The 24694-nt window shown below is 36.6% G+C and overlaps 1 protein-coding gene across 6 annotated transcripts in view; it reads right to left on the bottom strand.

Annotated features, from left to right (window-relative positions):
• LOC115217422 (ras-related protein Rab-4B) overlaps nucleotides 1-24694 on the bottom strand; it is a 147307-nt gene that overhangs the window by 8537 nt on the left and 114076 nt on the right. For 2 of the 6 annotated variants that reach the window (XM_036507123.1, XM_036507127.1), the window contains 7 exons: nucleotides 20227-20307; nucleotides 16118-16232; nucleotides 14166-14228; nucleotides 11872-12026; nucleotides 10566-10661; nucleotides 8041-8480; nucleotides 1792-2234 (listed from right to left, as the gene is read on the bottom strand). In XM_036507123.1, the coding sequence (XP_036363016.1) occupies nucleotides 8371-8480; nucleotides 10566-10661; nucleotides 11872-12026; nucleotides 14166-14228; nucleotides 16118-16232; nucleotides 20227-20307 (620 nt within the window). In that variant the 3' untranslated portion in view covers nucleotides 1792-2234; nucleotides 8041-8370. Of the gene's footprint in view, nucleotides 1-1791; nucleotides 2235-8040; nucleotides 8481-10565; nucleotides 10662-11871; nucleotides 12027-14165; nucleotides 14229-16117; nucleotides 16233-20226; nucleotides 20308-24694 lie in introns of those variants that run through there. The other 4 variants (XM_036507126.1, XM_036507128.1, XM_036507124.1 and 1 more) reach the window with 4 other exon arrangements.

Below are 24694 nucleotides of genomic sequence, written 5' to 3'. Positions count from 1 at the left end.
CAGTAGATTTGGATTAATCAACCTCACTAATACTTTCTTACATAGATACAAGATTTCAAATTTGATGGAAGGGGACAAATATATTGACCCCTCCCCCAGTATTTGACTTGTACTCATTTTATCAACCCAAGACAGATGAAAAGCTAAAATCAACCACAGCAAGATCTAAACTTAGAATATTAACAGACACGACTAAATACCTAAGGCATTTTTAATTAACCTTGGGAGGATTTAGTAATGGCCATCATTTCTAAAATAGGAATAAGGCCAGAAATTTGGGGAAGGAGTTAGTTGATTAAATCAACCCCAGTACTTAACAGGTACTTTATCAACCCTGAAAGGATAAAAAGGTAAAGATGACCACTACAGGATTTGAACTTGGACTGTAAAGAGCTAGAATATATATATACTGCAAGGCATTTTATCCGATGCTCTAACAAATTAATGAAATATTTCTGGGAAGTCTTTAGGCCTAATTTCTTGTTATGAAATTCAACAGAGTTATAAAATATTTTTTAGCAAAAAAGACTTGATCCTTGAATCTCAGGTATGCCTTCCTCTTTCCTCATAGCTACTGCTATTTTTATAAACTGTTTTACAAGATATCATATACACACACACGCACACATACACTTTCGGGTTTTCTGACAGAGCAGAGAAGGGATTTCTCGACAACAAATTAGACAAGTTATCTATCTTTCTATAGATTTATTGTAATTTTAACAGAAATAAAGAGGAACTGGTAGCTATAGGCTTATATTTACACCAACCTGACAGAATAGGTTTTATTCAAATTATTATAACATGGCAATATTTCGTTATCAAGCGACAAAATTTTTAGGGAGATGCCAACAGTCTTTGGATTTCAAGTTCAATTCTTGCTGTTTAGCGCCAGGTCAGTTTTGATCAAGCAGACCTAAGGTCAAAAGGCATTACACATGCTAATCATACCATCTTATTTGCCAAATTATAATGTACCTAGAATGCACCTTCCTCTTTTTTTTCGAGAATGTAAAATGTAATTTGAAGAAAATTTGGCTGCTATTTCTAGCAGGTCAAGTAAACATGCAGAGACCCTCTCAAATTGTAAATAAAACATCAGAACAAAGGTCTCTTCTATCACAGTCAGAACCTTCTGCAAGAAGCAGGATAAGGGTGATAAAAGAAAGAAATGCTAAAGACAAACAGTGTCTTAATACGGAACAGAAGCTGATATTAATGCAACGTTATTTCTCTTTCACACACACTCATAGACACACACTATTAACCCTTTAGTGTTTAAACCAGCCACATCTGGCCCAGGTAATCTACTTGTTTTGTATTTGAACTAGCCATATCTAGCCTCTCACACCTAACCTACACTGACATTCTAAAAATAAACAATCACATCATTGAAACCTCAAAGCTGTAAGACAATGCATGAGTAATTCAAAACAATTTACTCTTTTACTCGTTTCAGTCATTTGACTGCGGCCATGCTGGAGCACTGCCTTTAGTCGACCAAATCGACCCCGGGACTTATTCTTTGTAAGCCCAGTACTTATTCTATCGGTCTCTTTTGCCGAACCGCTAAGTGACGGGGGACGTAAACACACCAGCATCGGTTGTCAAGCAATGCTAGGGGGACAAACACAGACACACAAACATATATACACACATACATACATATATATATATATATATACATATATACGACAGGCTTCTTTCAGTTTCCGTCTACCAAATCCACTCACGAGGCACTGGTAGGCCTGAGGCTATAGTAGAAGACACTTGCCCAAGATGCCACGCAGTGGGACTGAACCCGGAACCATGTGGTTGGTAAGCAAGCTACTTACCACACAGCCACTCCTGCGCCTATTTGAGTGAAAAAATATTACATTTAACAGAGTAATCTGAACACTAAAGGGTTAAAGTCGGCACAACACTGGCATTGAAGTGTACACACAAAGTGAGAACATATTTATTACATGTAACAAAGTAAATATATTTTATTTGAAGCTGAAGCTTTTTAAATCGTAACTCTTTAGTTTCATGTTTCCAAGTGTTCAGATAGAAATATGAAAGTGAGCTATGATAAAAGAATCCTTTTACAGACTTTACTATTCTGTGCATGCTGCTGTAGGCCAGGAAATGGATATGAGGGAGAGAGAGAGCCAGGATGTATACAGAAAAGTTCAGATAATTCCATTGAAAATAACTCGTCATTATCATTGTCAGAAGAATAGATGACCAAACTAAATACAAAATAAGAAAGGTTAGACGATATCTTTGTTGTTATAAGAGGAGAATTTTTTTGGAGGGATTTTAAGATATTTTCAAATGACCTGACATCAAACCAGTCAGGTTAAGATGAACAGCAAATTAGAAACAATAAAAGGGGCAAAAAATATTTAAATAGTTTTTTTTTTTTTTTAGAGAAATATTTTAAATTCTAATATTGCAAAGGTTTTGTTTCTTTATGAAACTTTTTCTCACCTGGTTTCTTTTTCTTTAGAACCTATGTGTGTGTGTTTTATTTGATTTGTTTTTCCAAAGCTTACTTTTAAATTAATACAAAGGTAACTAACGCAACAAATCATTGCTGGTAGAGAGATAGACGCAAAACCTCATTAACGAGAATAGGGATCTGTTTCAATTTCAAGACTGATTGACCCTTCTATTCCTGGATTAAACAAACTCTGAAAACAAACTCTGAAGATGCACAAAAAAAAAAAAAAAAAATATTGAGGTGTGGGGGGGGGAAGCTACAATGTAAAGATTACAGACATACATTAATAATTGTTTCAAATATTCTAATATTGAATAGTTGTTTCTCATGTGGCTGTGACACACCTTATGGAAACCCATACCCAGCATTACAAGGTAAGCCCTCCAATGGACACCCTGAAGAAGACAGAAGCATAGCAGACCAAAACAACAGATGGTCCATAGAAACTGAAACGCTGGCAGGCAACTACCCCTGGGGAAAACTGCAATCCATTGCCAAAGATACAGACAGATGGAAATCCCTTAGTGGCGACCTATGCTCCACACGGTGCCAAGGGAATTAAGACAAAGCTAAGATATACATTCAATAATACTAGCAGCAGAATACAAATTTAAAATCTATAATCCATCAACTTGACCACTGTTAATTGTAAGGTTTTATTTCTAAGAAAGAGAAACTTGGCCTGTTTTATAAAAGCAGTGGCAACTCTTAAGTGCACCAATGTCAAGCATAACATTTTAGAAGTATTTATTGATCTCAATGATGAATTAACCTTGAAAGATTTTGTATTAAGCACAGTAAGACACAAACAAAAACTTTACACTTCAGACTGTCTGGTCCAGTTTTATAACATTTATGCCAACTCCATAATAATAATTCTTTCCAATTTTGTCACAAGACCGGCAATTTCGAGGAGAGAGGAAAGTCAATTACACTGACATCTCCCCACCCCCTCTACTCAACTGGTACTTTTTTTTTTATTGACCCCCAAAATGATGAAGGGCAAAGTTGACCGTGACAGAATTTAAATTCAGAAAGTAAAAGACCAGAAGAAATGCCACTAAACATTTTGTTTGACTCAGTAATAATTCAGCTTGCTACCTTAGTAATAATAATAGTAATAATAATAATGATGATTTTATAAGAATATGACCAGTTTAAGTTGAAAGGAGTAACAAATTGTTTTGGGGGACATTACTATCATTACTATTAACATCAAAGAAATGAGATGAAATTAAGTGCACATCTAAATACTATGAACCAAGTTTGAAAGAGAAGTATCTAGGGGTTACACTGAACCTCATGTATGTCTACATGCTTGGTGCTTGCTGGTGAAGTCACTTGCCAAATGATAGTGAACTTTAAGGAGTTTTGTTTTCTTAATAATAGAAAGAGGTTGTTGGTTGTTAGAACACAGGCAGAAAAATTTCAATGTGTTGGATTTTTGGAAATATTATATTCAAATGTAAAATATTAGATAACTGATAATTGAAAAGGGATCAAACTTTAACAAGTTAGGTTAACTTGTTGTTAATACAATTCGCATTCATAGTATGTATTCTAAAAAACCAAAAAAAAAAGAAGAAATTGATATAATTTTCAACATGATTAATAGAAAGAGGAAAAAATTTAAATTAAATTAAATTAAATAGAAATATGATACAATATAAAAGTATCTGAAATGAGTTTCAAAAGAGAAGAAAAAAAAATGCAGGGAGCAAATCCAGATTTAAAGTATTAATAAGAAAAGTAAATAAATTTCAAACTAAAAGGAAAAGCAATGATATATATACACATACATACACACACACACACACATATATATACATAGAGACATTATATATGTAGTTTTGTTCAAATGTTATAGAACAGCATAGAGTCATTGAGTAGATGTTCCTTATAAAGGAGTTCCTTGTGAAACAGGCTGCACAGCCATGGATACACCACATATGTAGATGATGCACAACTATTTTGCTTTCAGTGGATTTAAAGAAAAGTGATAGTCTGTCTATAGTAATGGCCTCCTCCTTCAATCTCAGATGAAGAGTCTGACCCCCAAAACAAAAGAAATTTCCTTTCTTCTTGGCACACTTAACATACCTCGGTTCTTACCTGTTGTTTTCATTATTGCCTAGTTTTAAAACAATAAATGAATCTAAATTTTATGTCATGGCAGTATGCTTTGTATATACAGGTGTGAACAGAAGAGAAAAATTGTGTGTATGCATGTATATGTATATATATATGTGTGTGTGTGCATATAATATATATATATATATATATATATATATATATACATATATATATATATATATACATATATAGATAAAAACGGTAAGATAACAAAAGAAAGAAAGAGACCTTGATATTATGTAAATAGAGGAATTTATCTGTAGATGTGACAATTATTCAGTTGCCAAGATAAAACTCTGAGTTTCGGATGCTGAGGTGGAAATCCACGCCACCATCTCTTCAGTTATCTGGCCATCGGAAAAACGCCATCGGAGTTTTTTATCTTGACTACCGAATAATTGTCACATATTACATTTACGTTTACAGATATATATATATATATATATGGGTGTATTATACACACAAGGCTAATACACATAGTGTTTGCTCAAGACCAGTATCATTTTGTCTCCTTAAATTTATTTGGAAGACAGACAGTGGTAGTGAGGAAAGAAAAAAAAAAAGGGCTGTACCTCCTTTCAGGAAAAAAATAAAGCTTTTCTCTTTCTCTCTGTAGCATTGTTGTATGGCACTGGGACATTACAATTTAAGAACCTACAAGATGGAAATATCACATATAGCGATACAAACCTAGCATTGCTTAAGATTACAACCTAAAATATATATATATATATATATATATACATACACACACACACACTGTTGTTGGTAATGATCCGGAGAAGTACTCAATACAAATGTAGAGTGCAGTAGGTTGTTTGAGCGGGTCTAGTACCCTGGAGTTTTCTTAGCATGACTGCTTCTTGAAACAAGGTAGACATGGCTCAGTCTGAGTTGTCTAAAAAGGCACTTGCATGCAGTGGAAACTCCAGAATAACAGGCTACTTGAGTGGCATATACACACACATATATATATATATAAAGAATTATTAAAACAGGTTTTCCAAAGGTAGCCCAGCTTCCAAATAATTCAGCCATTAACATTAACACTGTCACAATGTTTAAACCAAATGAAACACCACTTCCCTTAGTAAAACAAAGTTTATTATAAATAGCAAACTTTCTGAGTGCCTTAAGTAAATAAAGCATTAATAACGATTCAGTAACAATAAATATTTTCATCACATTGGAAAAAAAAAAAAATGTCGGAAACAAAAGCATCATGTGTGTGTTTGGTCGGAGTGTTGCGGTAAGCCACTAAGGATGTTGCAGGATTTTCTCTACAGACATGCCAAGTATTTAAACTTTAAAAAGGCAATTTATGGAGATATTGCTGAAGTAAGCCAACTAAGGTACTGATTGCAACAAAAATTTGAAAACTCACTAATCTAATATTAATGCTGCTTCAATAGTAATCCTTTCTGCTCAAGGCGCAAGGCCTGGAATTTTGTGGGGAGAAGACTAGTAAATTACACTGACTGCAGTTTTTCACTGGTTCTTAACTTATTGACCCCCAAAAGGATGAAAGGCAAAATACTGCTAAGCATTTTGCCTAGCAAGCTAACAATTCTACCAGCTCACCACCTTAATAATAATAATAATAATAAATGCAAATTAGATGATTCAATAGAAATTATCTAGCATACATGCTGAATAAACAAAAATATATAATAATAGAGATCTGTACTGCTTAATTTTTTTTTTTTTTTTTTTTTTTTTTTTACAGGGGTAATTTAGGTGTAAATTAAACATAACTTTTCTGAAATATATACTAATTTAACATATAACTTATATATAATTTATTTATATTAATTTCACAAGCTAGGGGATAACTTGAACAAAGGAAGGTTTAGAAAACTCCCCCAAAGAATTTAAAGCTTTGTTTCAGAATAACAAAAATAAGATATTAAATTAAAGAAACCATTAAATCATTAGGTCAGGTTTGGGATTTGGCAACTTGGCCAACAATCAAAAAAACAATCACATAATTTTCATAATTTTATATTAAGTTAAATTTATGTAAAAAAAAAAAAAGGGTGGGGTGGGGGGACGAACCATAATGAAACTGTTATTGCTGAATCTATAAATTCTAAAATGAAAATTTAAAAAAAAAAAAATTTCTTTTCAGGTTATTCAATTTTCACATTATTCCACACAACAATTGCCTCATATTTGGTTCAAAATGCTTTGTACAGCAGCCACCATATATCATCGTAATCGTCATTGCTATTATTTAGAGTAGGTCGTCCAGAAGCTGACCATGAACAGAAAACAGAATTGTTCAGTTGCTCCCTATCAAAGTAAACAGTGGCTTATACCAAACCTCTTGCTATCAACACTAGGAAACAGAGAAACAAATTCATACACCAGCTCATTAGTTATGTTGTTAATTACCATTACTCGTTTAACCCTTTAGCATTTAAACCGGCCATATCCGGCCAAAAGTATTCTGCTTGTTTTATGTTCAAATTGGCCATATCTGGTCTCTTACACCAACCCTACAATATCATCTTAAAAATTAACAGCTACCTCATCAAAATCTCAAAGCTACAAGATAATGCATGATTAGTTCAAAACAATGAAGATGTAAAAGCATTAATTTTGGCAGAATAATGTGAACACTAAAGGGTTAAATTATCACATCCTAGGATGGTAACATGTTCAGTTATTTACCTTTTCACTAAAAAATATTTTTGAACTGGACATAATATTCCTTAGGAGAGAGAGAAAGCTCAGTCTTGGGATGTTTAGATAATATACTCTAGTTGTGATTTATATTTGAAAAATTAAACAAACAAAAAAAATGTTCCTTCTTAAATCTGTGAGTGGAGGAAGTGTTTAGGAGTAAATAAAGGTATTTTATGAAGAAGATATTGGTAACTGGTTTGAAACACTTAAGGTGGATGTTACAGAGATGTAATCAAAAAGGAAAGTTGTCTTGGTAGATAGCTGGATGGAAGCAGAACTGCTAGCCATGAGAAATACAGTACTCAGCAGCAAAATTTAATTTATAATTAACAAGTCATCTGATTTAATTACTTTTCGGCTTTTAAATAAATTTATAGAGGAGAAAATTTGAAACTTTGTAATTGAAAGGTCAAATTTCTTTTTGCTTCCATCTGCATCAGAGATGAGAAAAACATTGAAAATGGGGCGGGGGTTTAGCTTGTGGGGGGATTAATAATCGGAACGTGGGGGATTAGCCATGCTAAATATTATATAATGTGGTGTGTGGCTCTGTAAGTATGTATAGTGTATTGGAGAAATAAAACAAATGAGAGCGGAGGTCGGAACGAAAGACAGAAACTGTTGACAAACTGTATTGCGGCAACATACAGCTAATAATGACACAACAGTGATTGTAAAAATAGCACTGAACCAAAAGACAAACAAAATCAATAATAATAATAATAATCAACCTTTGCAGACTGTGGCAAACAAAAAGAATACAGTGGAGGTTTTGTTCATGTAGAAATTGCTTTCACATCATTGCCATCATCATTGTTATTATTAATATTAATATATAATTATCGTTATTATTAAATGTTGGCTGGTTGAATTATCTTCCAAATTATCAACAGAGAGTGTTCTTCCCTTGCATCATGACCAATGCCTAATAGAAGTTATAGTAAAAGTAGCATTAGTGTATGAAGGAATCTCAGTAAAATGAACCTTAGCTGGCAGCGAGACAAGTAAATAAGACAGGTGTGTAGCAGCCAGAGAATGTTAAGGTGTCGATGCTAATCTCCTCAGCAGGCACAGTCTGGTCTTTGAGTCTGTTGTTGTTGCCGGTGCAGACGGCGAAGTGAAGCATCTCCATACTGAATACCAGAACCCATTCTTTCAGGATCAAGTTCACCTGGATTAAGAGAAGAGAGAGAGAGAGAGAGAAGAATTAAAAAAAGATATAGATTAACCTTTTTGACCATAACTTACCTGGCACCATTTTTGCTTCGTGATCATTACCAGCGTCGCCTTACTGGCACGTAAAAAAAACATTCGAGTGAGGTCGTTGCCAGTGCCGCTGGACTGGCTCCTGTACAGGTGGCACATAAAAAGCACCAACCGATCGTGACTGTTGCCAGCTTCCTCTAGCCTCTGTGCTGGTGGCACGCAAAAAGCACCCACCACACTCACGGAGTGGTTGGCGTTAGGAAGGGCATCCAGCTGTAGAAACTCTGCCAGATCAAGATTGGAGCCTGGTGCAGCCATCTGGTTTGCCAGTCCTCAGTCAAATCGTCCAACCCAAGCTAGCATGGAAAGTGGACGTTAAATGATGATGATGATGATGATACAAAACCAATCAATGCAAAGAATTTAAATTTAATTCTTCCATCATAATTAAAACTATGAATCTTATAAGTTATGTTCTAAACATTCATTTTAAATAGTGAAAATGCTTGTTGTTTTAGTAATCCTTCAAAATTGTAGATCATTTAAAAAATTTATTTAAACACATAAATGGAGTATTTCGTAAGAAATATGGCTATGGAAAAGTTATTAGTGAAAAGAGGCAGACGAAAATAATAATAATAATCATAATGGTTTCAAATTTTGGCACAAAGCCAGCAGTTTTAGGGAAAGCAGTAAGTCAATTATGTTGGCCCCAATGCTCAGCTGGTAATTATTTTAGTGAACCTGAAAGGATGAAAACCAAAGCTGACTTTGGAAGAATTTGAACACAGAACATAAAGAACCGGAAGAAATGATGTTAAGCATTTTGTCCAACACCATAGCAATTCTACCAGTTTGTCATTTTATAGGTGCAGGAGTGGCTGTGTGGTAAGTAGCTTGCTTACCAACCACATGGTTCTGGGTCCAGTCCCACTGCACGGCAACTTGGGCAAATGTCTTCTATTATAGCCCCGGGCCGACCAAAGCCTTGTGAGTGGATTTGGTAGACGGAAACTGAAAGAAGCCTGTCGATTATATGTATATATATATATATACGTGTGTGTGTGTGTGTATATGTTTGTGTCTGTGTTTGTCCCCCCAACATTGCTTGATAACCGATTTAAGAGCACCCAGCCCATTTAAGAACACCCTTCAATCATTGGGCAATAAACTGTGCTTGTGAAGACCTGTTGAGTCAAGTGAAGTCATTGTTGTGGCCAATGACAGTACTGCCTGATTGGCACCTATGCTGGTGGTGCCATTCGAGCATGGTCGATGCCATTGCTGCCTGACTGGTCCCGTGCCAGTGGCACTTAAAAAGCACCATTCAAGTGTGATCCTTGCTAATACTGCCTGACTGATTCCTGTGCTGGTGGCACGTAAAAAGCACCATTCAAACGTGATCAATGCCAGTGCTACCCAACTGGCTCCCGTGCTGGTGGCACATAAAAAGCACCATTTGAGTGTGGTCATGGCCAGTGCCGCCTGACTAGCTCCCGTGCCAGCAGCACATAAGAAGATCAATTCAAGCTTGATTGTTGCCAGTGCCACGTGACTGGCTCCTGTACCGGTGGCACGTAAAAAGCACCATTCGAATGTGGTCAATGCTAGTGCTGGCTGACAGGTCCTATGCCGGTGGCACGTAAAAAGCACCATTCGAATGTGGTCAATGCTAGTGCTGGCTGACAGGTCCTATGCCGGTGGCACGTAAAAAGCACCATTCGAGCGGTGGTCATTGCCAGTGCTGCCTCACTGGCAGCCTGTGCCAGTAGCACATAAAAAGCACTACTCAAGCGTGGCCTATGCCAGTACCGCCTGACTGGCCCTCATGCTGGTAGAACATAAAAAGCACCCAATACACTCTCAGAGTGGTTGGCATTAGGAAGGGCATCCAGCTGTAGAAACTATGCCAAGTCAGATTGGTACCTGGTGCAGCTCCCCAGCTTACCAGTTTTCAGTCAAACCAGCCAACCCATGCCAGTATGATGATGATGATATACACACATACACACACACACATATACAACTATTGATTAAGCAATGCATTTACCTGATTCAATTTTAGTAAGTATTGACCGTGCACACTTCAAAAATGTCTCTTCCACATTCTCTCCAGTCAAAGCACTTGTTTCCAAAAACATCAACTCTGAAAAAGAGAATCACAAGTCACAATATCAGTAAAGCCGAAAGCAGAGGCTGAAGCTTTTACAGCTGCAGTCACGGCATAACAGAAACCATACGAATTAAATTTTACATGTGAATACATCTTTATATCTTTGATCTATAATAATTTGAGAGATAACTCTTCGGAAGAAAGTGTGGGTTTCAGAACCAAAACTATTTCAGTTGTGATTAAAAGCATGGTTGATCTCACAGTCATTATATATCCTGTTTTTTACATGTTTTGCCTGAGGATTGTGCAGAGACACCAGACATGTTTAAAAATGCTGTCTGAACTGTTTACATCGCATGAAACTAATAGTAGCTCTTGAAAACATATATTATGTTTATTAATGTGCATGTGTTTGAGACACTGTTCGGAATATACCATCAGCTAAGATAGATTTGACAAATATATGAAGAAAATTATGCAACACCATAAAGCATAGGAACTCATTATTTCAATATACTGAATATATATTACTGATCTTATTCAAAATGGGTGATTATAAACACCTTTCATTCAAAATTCCATGAATTTTCACTGCAAAAAACAGTTTTATATACTGACCTATCTTTTGTCAAGGAAAGTAAAGTTTGAAATTATATTTTGTTGAGGTATCTCAAGTTTATCATGGAAACAAAGCCTGCAGAAAATACCAATACTGTTTTTTATAATTACAATATAGTTAAATATATTTTTCAACAACAGCTGTGTGTTAATATGTTGTGTGTGTTTATTGAGCAAAAACACCTAAAGCTCCACGAGACTCCAGCAGGGGGTGGTGGCGACCCCTGTTGTACTCTTTCGCCCCAACTTTCTCTCACTCTCTCTTCCAGTTTCTTGAGTAACGCTGCAATGGACTGGCGTCCCGTCCTGCTGGGGGGAACACATAAGCCACAGAAACCAGGCCTATGAGCCTGGATAGGCTTGAAAAGGGCGCATAAATAAATAAATAATTCCTTTTTTCTCTCCTTGTTTTTTCTGTGTCCCTTTCTGTAGAAGAGCGTAGGCTCGAAACGTAAAATACTTTTTCTATTCCTGAGCGTTATACTAATACATCAGTTTGTTTTGTACACCACCTGTCTTCGTCTTTTGTTTTTTTCGTAAACTCTCCCTATATATATATGAAAAGAAAAATCTCATTACACAATCAAGGTTTCATCTATGGATAGAACAAAGAAGGAGACATTACCATTCTCTTGTGCAAAGCGGCTAGCTTCCAAGAATGTTACTTCACGATCAGCTTCCAAATCTTTTTTGTTGCCCACCAATATGATGACAATGTTCGGACTAGCAAGTGTGCGGGCGTCTGTTAACCAGTTAGTTAGAGCGTTGTATGTTTCTCGACTGAAATAATAAGAGAGACAGCACTTAAGGATGAGGTTTTCAGTTGAATAACACGGCTGTGGAAGAAGGGAAGGTAATATAGTCTTAGATAAATTATGTTTAATTAAAATACAGGATGGTCATAGTTGGAACAACTTTGAGAATATGTTTACTGAATTACAGCTGACCTGGGCTCAGTGGTGAATATTATTATCACTACCAACTTGTTAGAAATAGCAGCCAGGTCCCCATCAAATCACACCTACAGTCTTTAAAAGACATTGGTTATTGTGATCATGGGAAGGTCATAGCTAGAACACTTTTGCTCATAGGTTTGCATTGGTCTAAGCCAGAGCTGTGCAACTGGTATGCCATGGCACACTGATGTGTCACAAAATGATGCTAGGTGTGCCACAGTAACCTGAATATAATTTCTTTCCCTATACTTTTAGTTATATCTTTAGTTCAGGTGCGCTGTCAAATTTTGAAAAGAATGTAGGTGTACTACAAGTGAAAAAAGGATGCAGAGCACTCGTCTAAGCAACAACAGCAGGAACCAAGATTCTAATTAACACCACCAGCTAATCATCACCATCATCATTGTGGTTGTTTTAATGTCCATTTTTCCATGCTCAAATGGGTCAGACAGAATTCGCTGAGGTGAATTTTCCACGGATGGATTATACTTCCTTTTGCCAAAACTTGCCAGTTCCCAGGAAGGGAAAAGCTTCCCTATGACCAGACATTGTTTTATGAAAGTTTGGAAGTGAAGGACACCACTTATATGATAGTGACACTTATTTACAACTATCACATGAAGTCCAAGCAAAGAGACAGTAACACACACATACACGAACAGGCTTCTTTCAGTTTCCTTTTGTCAAATCCACTCACAGGACTAGTTGGCCTGGGACTATAATAAAAGACATTTACCCATGATGGCACAACAGTGGAAGTGAACCCAGAAGCATGTGGTTGTAAAGCAAACATTTTACCACACAGCCAGTTCTGCACCAAAATCTCCCATAAATCATACCCTAACACCCTGCCATCTCATTGCAGTCCTCGACATATAGGTCTGAAGAGAGAAAAAATGTCCACAGCCAGAATACTTTTGATGTTAGGTCTGCTCAATCAGGATTGACTTTTAGCTAACTACCACCACCATTAAAAAGTTTTATTTATCAAACAGTACACAAGTCCTTCCTAAATTCAATGACCAACACTACTGATTACTTCAACATCATCTACGCCTGTGTTAAAAGCAAGTGAGAGGTGTAACAGGTAATACAATCATTGTGAACTTATTCCACCACAAAAGAGAAAAGAGCAATAATGAAGCAACAACTACCATATTTATGGATGAAGGCATGTGGCCTAGGAGTTAAGAGTCTTGCACTTATGAACACAAGATCAGAGTTTTGATTCCTGGACTGAGCAGTGCATGGCCTTCGTGAGCACTCCAGTCCACGCAGTTGTAAGTAAGTAACCCTGCGACTAACTAGCGTCCCCTCCAGGGGAGTGTTGTGATCTCAGTCACTTATATGCCAGGGAAATTGAGTAACTGACCCCATGGGTCCTGGCACCAGAAACAATACTTTTACTACTTACTATATTTATGAGTTATGGAGATGTACTTGCATAGCGAGTGACTTGATCTGAGATCGTGTGCTGGAACGTAAACAATTGCAGTGTGGAAGGTGTTTATAAGCCATTTAAGAAACACACAAAAACCGTTAGATTCACTTCAACATTTAAATTTGATTTGTCAAAATATTTTCGTCGCTTTCAGACCGCGACCTGTTCCCTGACAAAACTTTGTGCTGCATCTTGGAATTTTGTCAGGGAACAGGTCGCAGTCTCAAAACAACGAAAATAATTTGACAAATCAAATTTAAATGTTGAAGTGAATCTAACGGTTTTTGTGTGTTTCTTAAATGGCTTATAAACACCTTCCACACTGCAATTGTTTACGTTCCAGCACACGATCTCAGATCAAGTCACTTGCTATGCAAGTACATCTCCGTAAAATATATTTATGAGAATGTAATGAAAACAAAAGGTGATACAGGAACAAGTGTTTGGCTCCCAAGACTGGCGAAAGGATGCATCCTAAAGCATGGCACATGCATGCACACAGAGCCACACAGCATTACTAACCTTGTGATGTCATAGACCAATAAAGCACCAGCAGCTCCTCGGTAATAGCTCCGGGTGACTGAACTGTAAAAGATAAGTCAACAGATGATTAGACATCAAGAGAATCATATTAAATTTATTTTGGCTGATCAAGTTGTCTGTTCCTCAAGAATTCGCCCAATATCTAGCTGGTACAACTGGCAAGATAAAGTAGATGAGGGTAAAAAAGAAAAGAAAGACTATTTTCTGTAATGGTAGACAAATGTTAGTATACAAATGGTTGGCTGATTGGACACCAGGTAGATGACTGGAAGTACTGGTACTCTCACAAACTTAGTAGTGATGTTTGTCAATGCATTCGACATTGTACTTTCATTAACCCTTTCGTTACCAACCCGCCTTAAACCGCCTCTGGCTCTGTAGTACAAATGTCTTGTTTTCATAAGTTTTGAATTAAAAACTTCCACCAAACCTTAGTCACAATTTATGTTCCTATCACTAAATGATAACTAAGTTATTTTACTAAATTCTAAACACAGAGCATCTCAAAATACAGTAACGGAAAGGTTAAAAGCTGTCCATTTTATATGGGGAAATGGTAAAACCAGGAATTAGTGAAGCATTTAATATCTTCACAGACAATTCAACTGTACTACATTCATCTTCACCATCTACTATTTCTGGGTCAGGGGTGGATAAAGCCCTCCAAGTACCTCCTCCACTGGACCCTATCAGAAACAACCATCATCACTGTTTTCCTGTTGGATTCTAAAACATGGCCAACTGAGGCTAAGGATATTATCCAACCATATTGCTCTTGGTCTATCCCCAGTCCTTCTGCTGGTTGGCTCAGGTTGAAGAATCTGTTTTGTGATCCTTTCCTTTGGCATTCTAACCACATTCCCAGAGTAACTTATCAATGTACTACATTTAGTTGTAATATAAACTACATTTTATATCCTTGGAACATGAACCGTTGGACATCAGCTAATACATTGCTTTGCCATATTATAACCTGTGACACCAATACTTTTATGCATGCCTTAGTTTCATCTTGGTTTGTGTTCCCTATTTATTTTATCCTTAGTCCACATAGTAAAGTGGTTGGGATTTGGAAGGGCATCCAGTTGTAAAAACCTTGCCAAAACTGACCCTGTGCCACATTAAAAGCACTCAGTCCACTCTGCTGGATGGGTGGTTGGTGTTAGGAAGGGCATCCAGCTGTAAAAACCCTGCCAAAACAGACACAGAAGTCTGGTGCGGTCTTATACCTGGCCAGCTCTGGTCAAACCATCCAACCCATGCCAGCATGGAAGGCAGATGAAAAAGGATAACGATGATGATGTCATATCTGGTTTGGATTTGTCAAGATCAACCTAAACTTCTATGATGTTGTGGTCAGTGAGAAATCTCAAACTACTTAGATCTTACATTATGGTCACAATATGTGCACTACGACTACTACACATAAAGTGGACAAGAATTTCTTGCTGTTTTACAAACAAATTTCAGAAATTTACTCAATATTTATGGAACTTGGTAACAGGACTTGATTTCAGTTCCCAGTTAGAGCTGTTTTACATTTATATCCGAAACCCTTTGCAAAAAGACATATCATAAGTTTTTATTTGTCAGAAAGTAACCAATATTCTTCTAACCTGAAAACAGCTTGATTCTTTTTAACCTTCAGCAATTTGACCAGTCCAGAAACAATTCCTCAGAATTTAGACTACAAAACCTAGTTATCCACAGTAAAATGTCTCATCTTCATTAGCAAATCGTCTTCTATATAAAACCTTCAGCAGCATTTAATTGTTGTCATTCTCACAAGCCAAATCATCAATTAAGCTTTAACTCCCAATTCAAATCCTTTCATTTCATTTACTTCGTTAATGCTAATACATTGGTCAACCTTTTCCAGTTAGTTTGATTTAATAGAGGGAAACTCAAATTAACTAATCTCTGTTACTTACCGAAATCTTTCTTGTCCAGCTGTATCCCAGATTTGCAATTTTACAGATTTCCCACCAACATTCACTACTTTGCTTCCAAATTCAACTCCAATAGTATGGTTTGAATCTTGCTTAACTACAAGAACATTAGGAAGAAGAAGTTTCCAATAAAAATAATTTTTTTTTATATATATATATATCCAAGAAGATATTACATTATACAAATTTAGAAAAACAGAGTAGAAATATCTGCAAATTTAACACTGACACAAAAAAAGTATATACATCAGCAATTTAACAACATTAATTTTGATGGAGAAAAAAAAAAAGAATTAATTAAAAATATTCTTATAATGATTTCAAATAGTCACAAGGCTACAAAGTATGACTGATTAAATTGACTCGTGTACTTAGCTGTTATTTATTTTAACTTGTCCAGGAAGCATGAATGGCAAATCCACCCTAGTTATGAACTTAAAATATTCTAATAGGCTTCGTTACATCTCTTTTATTTTATCTTTTTCATGTTTCAGTCCTTAAAAGGTTTAGTGAAATCAACCCCAGTATTTATTTAAGTTTGATACTTACTCTTTTGGTATCTTTTGCTGAACTGCTCAGTTATGGAGACAAAGAAACCTATACTGGTTGTCAAGTTGTGGAGGGGAATAAACACAACACACCCAAACACACACAATATGACTGGCTTCCATGCCGATGGTACATAAAAAGCACCAACCGATCATGGCCGTTGCCAGCCTCCCCTGGCACCTGTGCTGGTGGCATGTAAAAAGCAAGCACTACATTCACGGAGTGGTTGGCATTAGGAAGGGCATCCAGCTGTAAAAACACTGCCAGATCAGACTGGAGCCTGGTGCAGCCTCCTGGCTTCCCAGACCCTGGTTGAACCATCCAACCCATGCTAGCATGGAAAACAGAAGTTAAACTATGATGATGATGACCTCTATAGTTTTTAGTATTTGTAGTGGTTCTTACCCAACTTACAAATGTTCATATTTGTGTTTCTACCTTTCTGTATCCAATAATTTCCATATAGTAAGCCATTGTACAGTAAGTTCATATAGTAAATGATTGTGGCCAGCGTCTGAATGTTTATTTATATAATCATCCTTGTTTAAATTTATCTGATAAAAGTTCTAAAAGGAGCATGTCTTTCATTTACTCATCAGCTTTGTTGACCAACATTTGTATCTTCAAACAGGTTGAGTAAACTTTTAAAGATTTTGGTCACTAGATCAGCCAGATACACACCAATCTTGCTTGAAAGAATCTTGCATACAAAGGCAAATGCAATAACTGTGCTGTCTGGACTTGTATTATGCAGATAAGTGAAATCCAATCTAGCTACATTCTCTCCCATTCTAGGCTAAATAAATAAAAGCATCCCTTTATTTGAACAACAGGGAATGATTTCTCCATAACACTGTGGGCAGCTAGTTTAAAATTTGAGATTTACTTAAATTTAATTGAAGTGGGTCTCAAATTAGGTTCATTTTCTTTTCTATAACTCAAACATTTTTACATATGTGGTGAATTGCTTGTTGAACAAGAGTATGCACTATAGAGTGAACTCCATGTCCCCACCCCCACCCCTAAATTACACACATCTGAGAAGAGAAGCTGGGAGCATTACTGAATGTGCCAGCTACCAATTACATGTCATTAAAGATTGAAGCCAGTTCACTCTTCTGAAGATGAAGGTCTAATTGGGGCCTGGTCAACTATTGAAACAAAAAATTTTCATTCCAGGAGTAGCTGTGTGGTAAGTAGCTTGCTTACCAACCACATGGTTCCGGGTTCAGTCCCACTGCGTGGCATCTTGGGCAAGTGTCTTCTGCTATAGCCCCGGGCCGACCAATGCCTTGCGAGTGGATTTGGTAGACGGAAACTGAAAGAAGCCTGTCGTATATATGTATATATATATATGTGTGTGTGTGTATGTGTTTGTGTGTCTGTCCCCCTAGCATTGCTTGACAACCGATGCTGGTGTGTTTATGTCCCCATCATTTAGCGGTTCGGCAAAAGAGACCGATAGAATAAGTACTGGGCTTACAAAGAATAAGTCGCGGGGTCGATTTGCTCGACTAAAAACAGTGCTCCAGCATGGCCGCAGTCAAATGACTGAAACAAGTAAAAGAGAGAGAAAGAGAGAAAGAGATACCTAATTGAGAAACATGTTCTGTAATAAATTATATGCATAGTAAAGAGCAAGATTCAAAACCTACTTTATCTTTTTCTTTGTCCCAGTCATAGACTCTGCCCTTGCTGGGGCATCACCTCTGCTAAGTTACAGGGATGTAAACACACAAACATTGGTTGTTAAAAAGTGGTGAAGCACAAACACACACACAATGGACTTCTTTTAGTTTCTGTCTGCCAAATACACTCACAAGGCTTTGGTTAGCAGGAGGTTATTGCAAAAGGCACTTATCCAAGGTGCCACACAGTGGGACTGAACCTGGAACCATGTAGTTGGAAAGCAAACTTCTTACTATATTCCTATACCTACATTTATTCTGAATATGTTCTGGCAGATTTGAACATGAATATGCTAATGACTATGGTATTTCGTCACCAGCTTCTCTTTTGCAACAACAATGCATGGTGGACAGTAAAATTCAAAACAATGCCTTGCATATTTATTTTTAATAAGCATTCTGATAAGAACCGTTTGTAAATCAGTTGGACTGGTGACAGCATTGTTCAGTACATCACATTTTTTGTGCTATTTCTCTCAAAGCAATAGTATTAGGAATTGTGGCTTAAATAGTTTGGATTATGTTAGTTAAATACCCATTAACAACTGTCAGAGACTGAAGAATATTCAGTTAAAAAATACATAAAAATATAGCAAGATAATGCAATACTTGTGGTAGAGTACACACAGCAAACACAACTGTCTGAAGGACCAGTGGTGCCATCTGTACCGTAAATTAGCAGCTAAACAAGGTTTGGTAACTGAGTAGTTTGGTAGTGTTAACTTTTGAATTTAAAAATGTGTAGAATAAAAGCCAGTTTCCTGCTTTCAGTACAATAGAAGGTGGCCTGAGTCTTGTGGGGGAGACCTGAGATGCTGGGTATATGGAGGATTTGTGATATCCACCCACCTCAATGCAGGTTAGCTGCTGTTCTACCTCAGCCTGTTTGCATATGTTTATCACCTTCTGTGGACGTATGCAACAAGTGGTACTGTTGTTCAGTGGCCAAAGGTACCTCAATAAGAGGTAAAAGAAGATCCAATGATGCTCAACTGGCTGAAGGAAAGTGATGGGAAAACCTAAGAATGATTCTTAGTATTATTTACAGACCCATACTGTCAAAGAAACAGGTTTGTGAGTGATTTCATGTCAATTAGTTGATAGCCTTCTTCCAATGCAGTCTAAGATGCCTGTATGTATAGCAGCAGCATCTTGAATATGGGGACAGTACACTATTGTGGCTATCACTAAAGCTTTGCAGACAGTTTGCCTGTGTGCACCAAATGAGTCCTCATGCATTATATACCAGATTCACAACAACTTAGAAAGTGTGTGTGATTGTGCATTTGTGATTTATAATTTCTAAGTCCTTGTGCATTTATATATATATATATATATATATATATAAACTAACAAGAAAGATATTACCCACTCTGGCTGAATCTCCCCAAAATGAGACACTAGCAGCTTAAAAAAAAACAACAAAAGGACATATTCACATTATATATATATATATAAAAGGTTTGTGTGATTGTGTATAGAGATATATATATTATTCAAAGAAATTCCAACTCTGTTTTTTATGTTTTATTTATATTCTTTATAATATTAATGTAGAATATATAGTATAAATAGTATATATATAGTAAAATGAAATGAATTGAAGTATTGATTGTCTTATTGAATAGATGAAATGTTGAATATCAAATATTAGGGGACTAGTATACTTTCAAGTGTTATAGCAGTCTTCAAGGTCCCAGGTTGTGACAGGAGTGTGTGAGTATATATATAGTTATAAATACAATATCTCTGAATAAAAGATGGGATGGTCATAGCTGGAAATACCAACTGGATCAGAGCTAACTAACAACCAGATGGATAGGAGTGCAATGTAAAAGAAAACTTTATACTTACATTTGTTCTCAATGAATTGATGTAAAATACAGGACTTCCCAGTACCAGCACTTCCTATGACTAGGAATTTGAATAAGAAATCTGAAAAATTGAAACAACATTTATTAAGAGAGATTAAAGGATTTGCTAGAAGTGTCAAGAAACGCATACAGATTAAATAAATAAAATTAAAAAAACATCAAAAGATCAGGAGGAAATGAGAGAAAAATAATCTTCAGAACTGCTGAACTCTGAAGGAAATTATTTCTGTGGAAAAAAAGAAAAAAAAAAAATCTTCTGGGGAAAATAAACTTGTATAAAAAAATTTAATAGACAAAAAAAAATTTCATGACAGTCATGAAATACAAATGCTTAAATGTTTCAATTAATTTTGAAAATAAGATTGCGGAGAGATTTAGGAAGATAAATTTTTCATTATTAAACTTGACTTTGGAAGATATTTTTCAAAACAAAAGATTCTTACAGAAAATTAGGGTAGAAGATTTTAATTTAAACAAGAACATTTTGAAAATGAAAGGGTTTGCATCATAGGCAGTCTTGAGCAGACAAAAGAGTGAGGGGTAAAAAGTGAGATATTAAAATTTGAGAAGAAAGGTTTCTTAAATCACATGGTTAAGAATAATTTAGAATATTAGTCTCGATCCATTAATTTTTAGGTATAGAATTTGATAGGTCAGAGGGCCGTGTTGAATCTTTTATAGTATTTGGATAGGTACTCTTTTAGTGGTTCCAGCCAGTGTGTTAGGATCATGCCAGGGTACAGTCATCGTCGGGCATCGCTGTTCATGTTGCGGTAACGCGCCCACCTCCTGGTTGTTTCGGTCCGCACGGTTCCTACAAGGGTGCTCTTCGTTGAGTGTCCGAGGCGGCTGGTACGTTCACTGCGAAAAAATTAGAGTGCTCAGAGTGAGCCCCACCGGCTTGCATACAAAAGGCATGGAATGATGGAAAATGGCCTCGTCCGCACGTCATCCATTGGTCTCCGTTCACGACAAGGCAATGATCGAAGGGAGCAATCGGGGCCACTCTTATTGTGACGTTAGAGGTGAAATTCTTGGATCATCGCAAGACGCACTGCAGCGACGGTGTGTGGCAAGCACATTTTCCTCAATCAAGAGCGAAAGTTGGAGGTTTGAAGACAATCAGATACCGTCGTAGTTCCGACCGTAAAAGATGCCGACTGGTGCTCTGCCAGTGTTCACTTCGACGACCCAGCTTCTTAAATTCAAGGTTTCTTAAATCACATGGCTAAGAATAATTTAGAATATTATAGTCTCAATCCTTTTGCTATATAGCCATTAATTTTTATGAAAAGAATTTGTAGGTGCAGGAGTGGTTGTGTGGTAAGTAGCTTGTTTACCAACCACATGGTTCCAGGTTCAGTCCCACTGCATGGCACCTTGGGCAATTGTCTTCTACTATAGCCTCGGGCCGACCAAAGCCTTGTGAGTGGATTTGGTAGACGGAAACTGAAAGAAGCCCGTCGTATATATATATATATATGTATATATATGTATATATATGTGTGTGCATGTATGTTTGTCCCCCCAACATCGCTTGACAACCGATGCTGGTGTGTTTATGTCCCCCGTCACTTAGCGGTTCGGCAAAAGACACCGATAGAATAAGTACTGGGCTTACAAAGAATAAGTCCCGGGGTCGAGTTGCTCGATTAAAGGCGGTGCTCCAGCATGGCCACAGTCAAAATAACTGAAACAAGTTAAAAAAAAAAAAGGTCTTTTATAGTATTTGGATAGGTACTCTTTTAGTGGATCCAGCCAATGTGTTAGGATCATGCTGGGGTACAGTCATCAGCACTGTCATAATTTTTGAAGTCGAATTGAGTCAGAATATTACTTGTGTCAGTAGCTTAGTGAATAGTAATGTTAGTACGCTTTGTCTATAAATAAACACTTTTTGTTTGGAATTTGGTGTGGTCCTAGATACATATCCAGACATATCTGAGATCGAACTGATTGGATGAGAGTTTAAATGTAGACGTTAGAAAATGTTTCATATATAAAGATGTGGTTATAAGTGTGAAAAATCAATCATTTTAACAATAATTCATATCAGATGCTTGAATGAATTCTGTATTTTGTTTTCCAAGGGGTCACCAACATAACATCTTTTTTTCTTTTTTTTTTTTTTTTTTTTTTACTTGTTTCAGTCATTTGACTGCGGCCATGCTGGAGCACCGCCTTTAATCAAGCAACTCAACCCCAGGACTTATTCTTTGTAAGCCCAGTACTTATTCTATCGGTCTCTTTTGCTGAACCACTAAGTGACGGGGTCATAAACACACCAGCATCGGTTGTCAAGCAATGCTAGGGGGACAAACACAGACACATAAACATACAAGCACACACATATATATACATATATATGATGGGCTTCTTTCAGTTTTCATTTACCAAATCCACTCACAAGGCTTTGGTCGGCCCGAGGCTATAGCAGAAGACGCTTGCCCAAGGTGCCACGCAGTGGGACTGAACCCAGAACCATGTGGTTGGTAAGCCAGCTACTTACCACACAGCCACTCCTGCGCATATATTTGTATATAATTAATAGTTATTTAATCAATAATAGCTCACTCTTGTGAGAGAGAGAGAGAGAGGGAGAGAGAGAGAGTGTGTGCGTGTGTAATACAGGGAGAATGTAGAGAAAGAGAGAGAGTAAGTGAAATACACATGCTTAAAAATAAAAGAAAATTATTAGCAGATAATACATCAAACACAGAAGAATAAAGCCATAGGCAAGTAAAGTGATCCAGTTTCAATCCTTGATTGTATAGCAGATTCATTTCACTAAAATCACTAACGTTTTTAGAAAAAAAACCTGAGCATCGTACAATCTGATAACACCCATCTACCCAACCTGTTCTCCTGAAAAAATATTAAATTTACAGCTTTTATAAGAAAACCATTTACAACCAAAAAACACACACACACACAAAATGAAAAGAAAGAACACATGCAAAGAAAACAGCATGCCAAATGAAATGTGAAACATGGATGGAGATGATGTGTAGATAACTGAAACACTGATGGATAAACAGACAGGGGCCAGATTCCTCTATTGACCCTCTTTCTTCAGTTCAGTTACAATGCACAAAACTAATTTAAACAAGATATTGTTTTCCCTGAATCAATACAAATTGAGGCAGAAGTATATTGTGAGATACATTGCTTAGAAATTATAACCAGAATATATTCTTAAAGGGAAGGAATACCAACCAGCTAAGAGAATTTTACTAACAATTGTATCAAAATTTCGTCTTTAGGTAGCAGTGGTGATAATATTGATGATGATCTTGTAACAATATCACTACCGCTATTGTCACCATCGTGGAGGCACATGGCCTAGTGGTTAGAGCAGCAGACTCGCAGTTGAGGGATCGCGGGTTCGAATCTCAGACCAGGCGATGTATGTGTTTATGAGCGAAACACCTAAGCTCCACATGGCTCCGGCAGAAGGTAATGGCGAACTTCTGCTCACTCTTTCGCTGCAACTTTCTCTCACTCTTTCCTCCTGCATCTTGCAGCTCACCTGTGACGGACCAGCGCCCCGTCCAGGTGGGGAACCTATATGCCAAGGAAACTGGGAAACTGGCCCTAATGAGCCAGGCATGGCTCGAGAAGGAACAAACAATTGTCACCATCATCCTTTTATTTTCCCATGACTAAGGTCCATTCTCCAAACCATATGATGACAAAATTGTACTGTTTCGAAACTGCTTTATTCTCTTTTTTTTTTTTTTTTTTTTCTAGTTTCAGCTCAAAGCTGCAGCCATGCTGATGCATCACCGTTATGTATACTTTTTTTTCTTCTTTTTTTTACAGAGGTCTTTAACCCTTTAATGTTCAGATTACTCTGTTAAATGTAATACTTTTTCACTCAAATTGTTTTGAATTAATCATGCATTATCTCATGGCTTTGAAATCTCAATGATGTGAATATTTATTTTTAGAATGTCAATGTAGGTTAGGTGCGAGAGGCTAGATATGGCGAGTTGAAATGTAAAACACAGAATATTTGGGCTGGATGTGGCCGGTTTAAACACTAAAGGGTTAAAGACTGTCAGAGATGTACTTAATTGGAAAATGATTTGATCCTAGACAGTCTGTTTAACAATTACAGTATTGAAGGCACATATTAGACATTCAAGAACACACAAAATTTAACTTCACTTAAACATTTATTATTTGGTGTCAAAATTTTCACCAAAATCTTCCCACTGCAACTCAGTTACAACAGAGCTCTGTTTGTGACCAGATTGCAGTCGGTGCAATGAAAATTTTGACACCAAATAAGTATTTAAGTGAAGTTAAGTTTTTGTATGTTTTTGAATGACTCCAAGCTGTTATTGCTTAAATAGTGTGTATGTAAAGAACTATTTATATCCATCTATATCATTTCATATTCCTTTATGTTAGAAGATTAGCAGAAATGACAGACTGTTGAGATA

The sequence above is a fragment of the Octopus sinensis genome, linkage group LG11, assembly GCF_006345805.1.
Source record: "Octopus sinensis linkage group LG11, ASM634580v1, whole genome shotgun sequence".
Classification (NCBI taxonomy): Eukaryota; Metazoa; Mollusca; class Cephalopoda; order Octopoda; family Octopodidae; genus Octopus; species Octopus sinensis.
The sequence above is the reverse complement of the archived record's forward strand: the minus strand, read 5'-3'. Positions and strand labels throughout refer to the sequence as shown.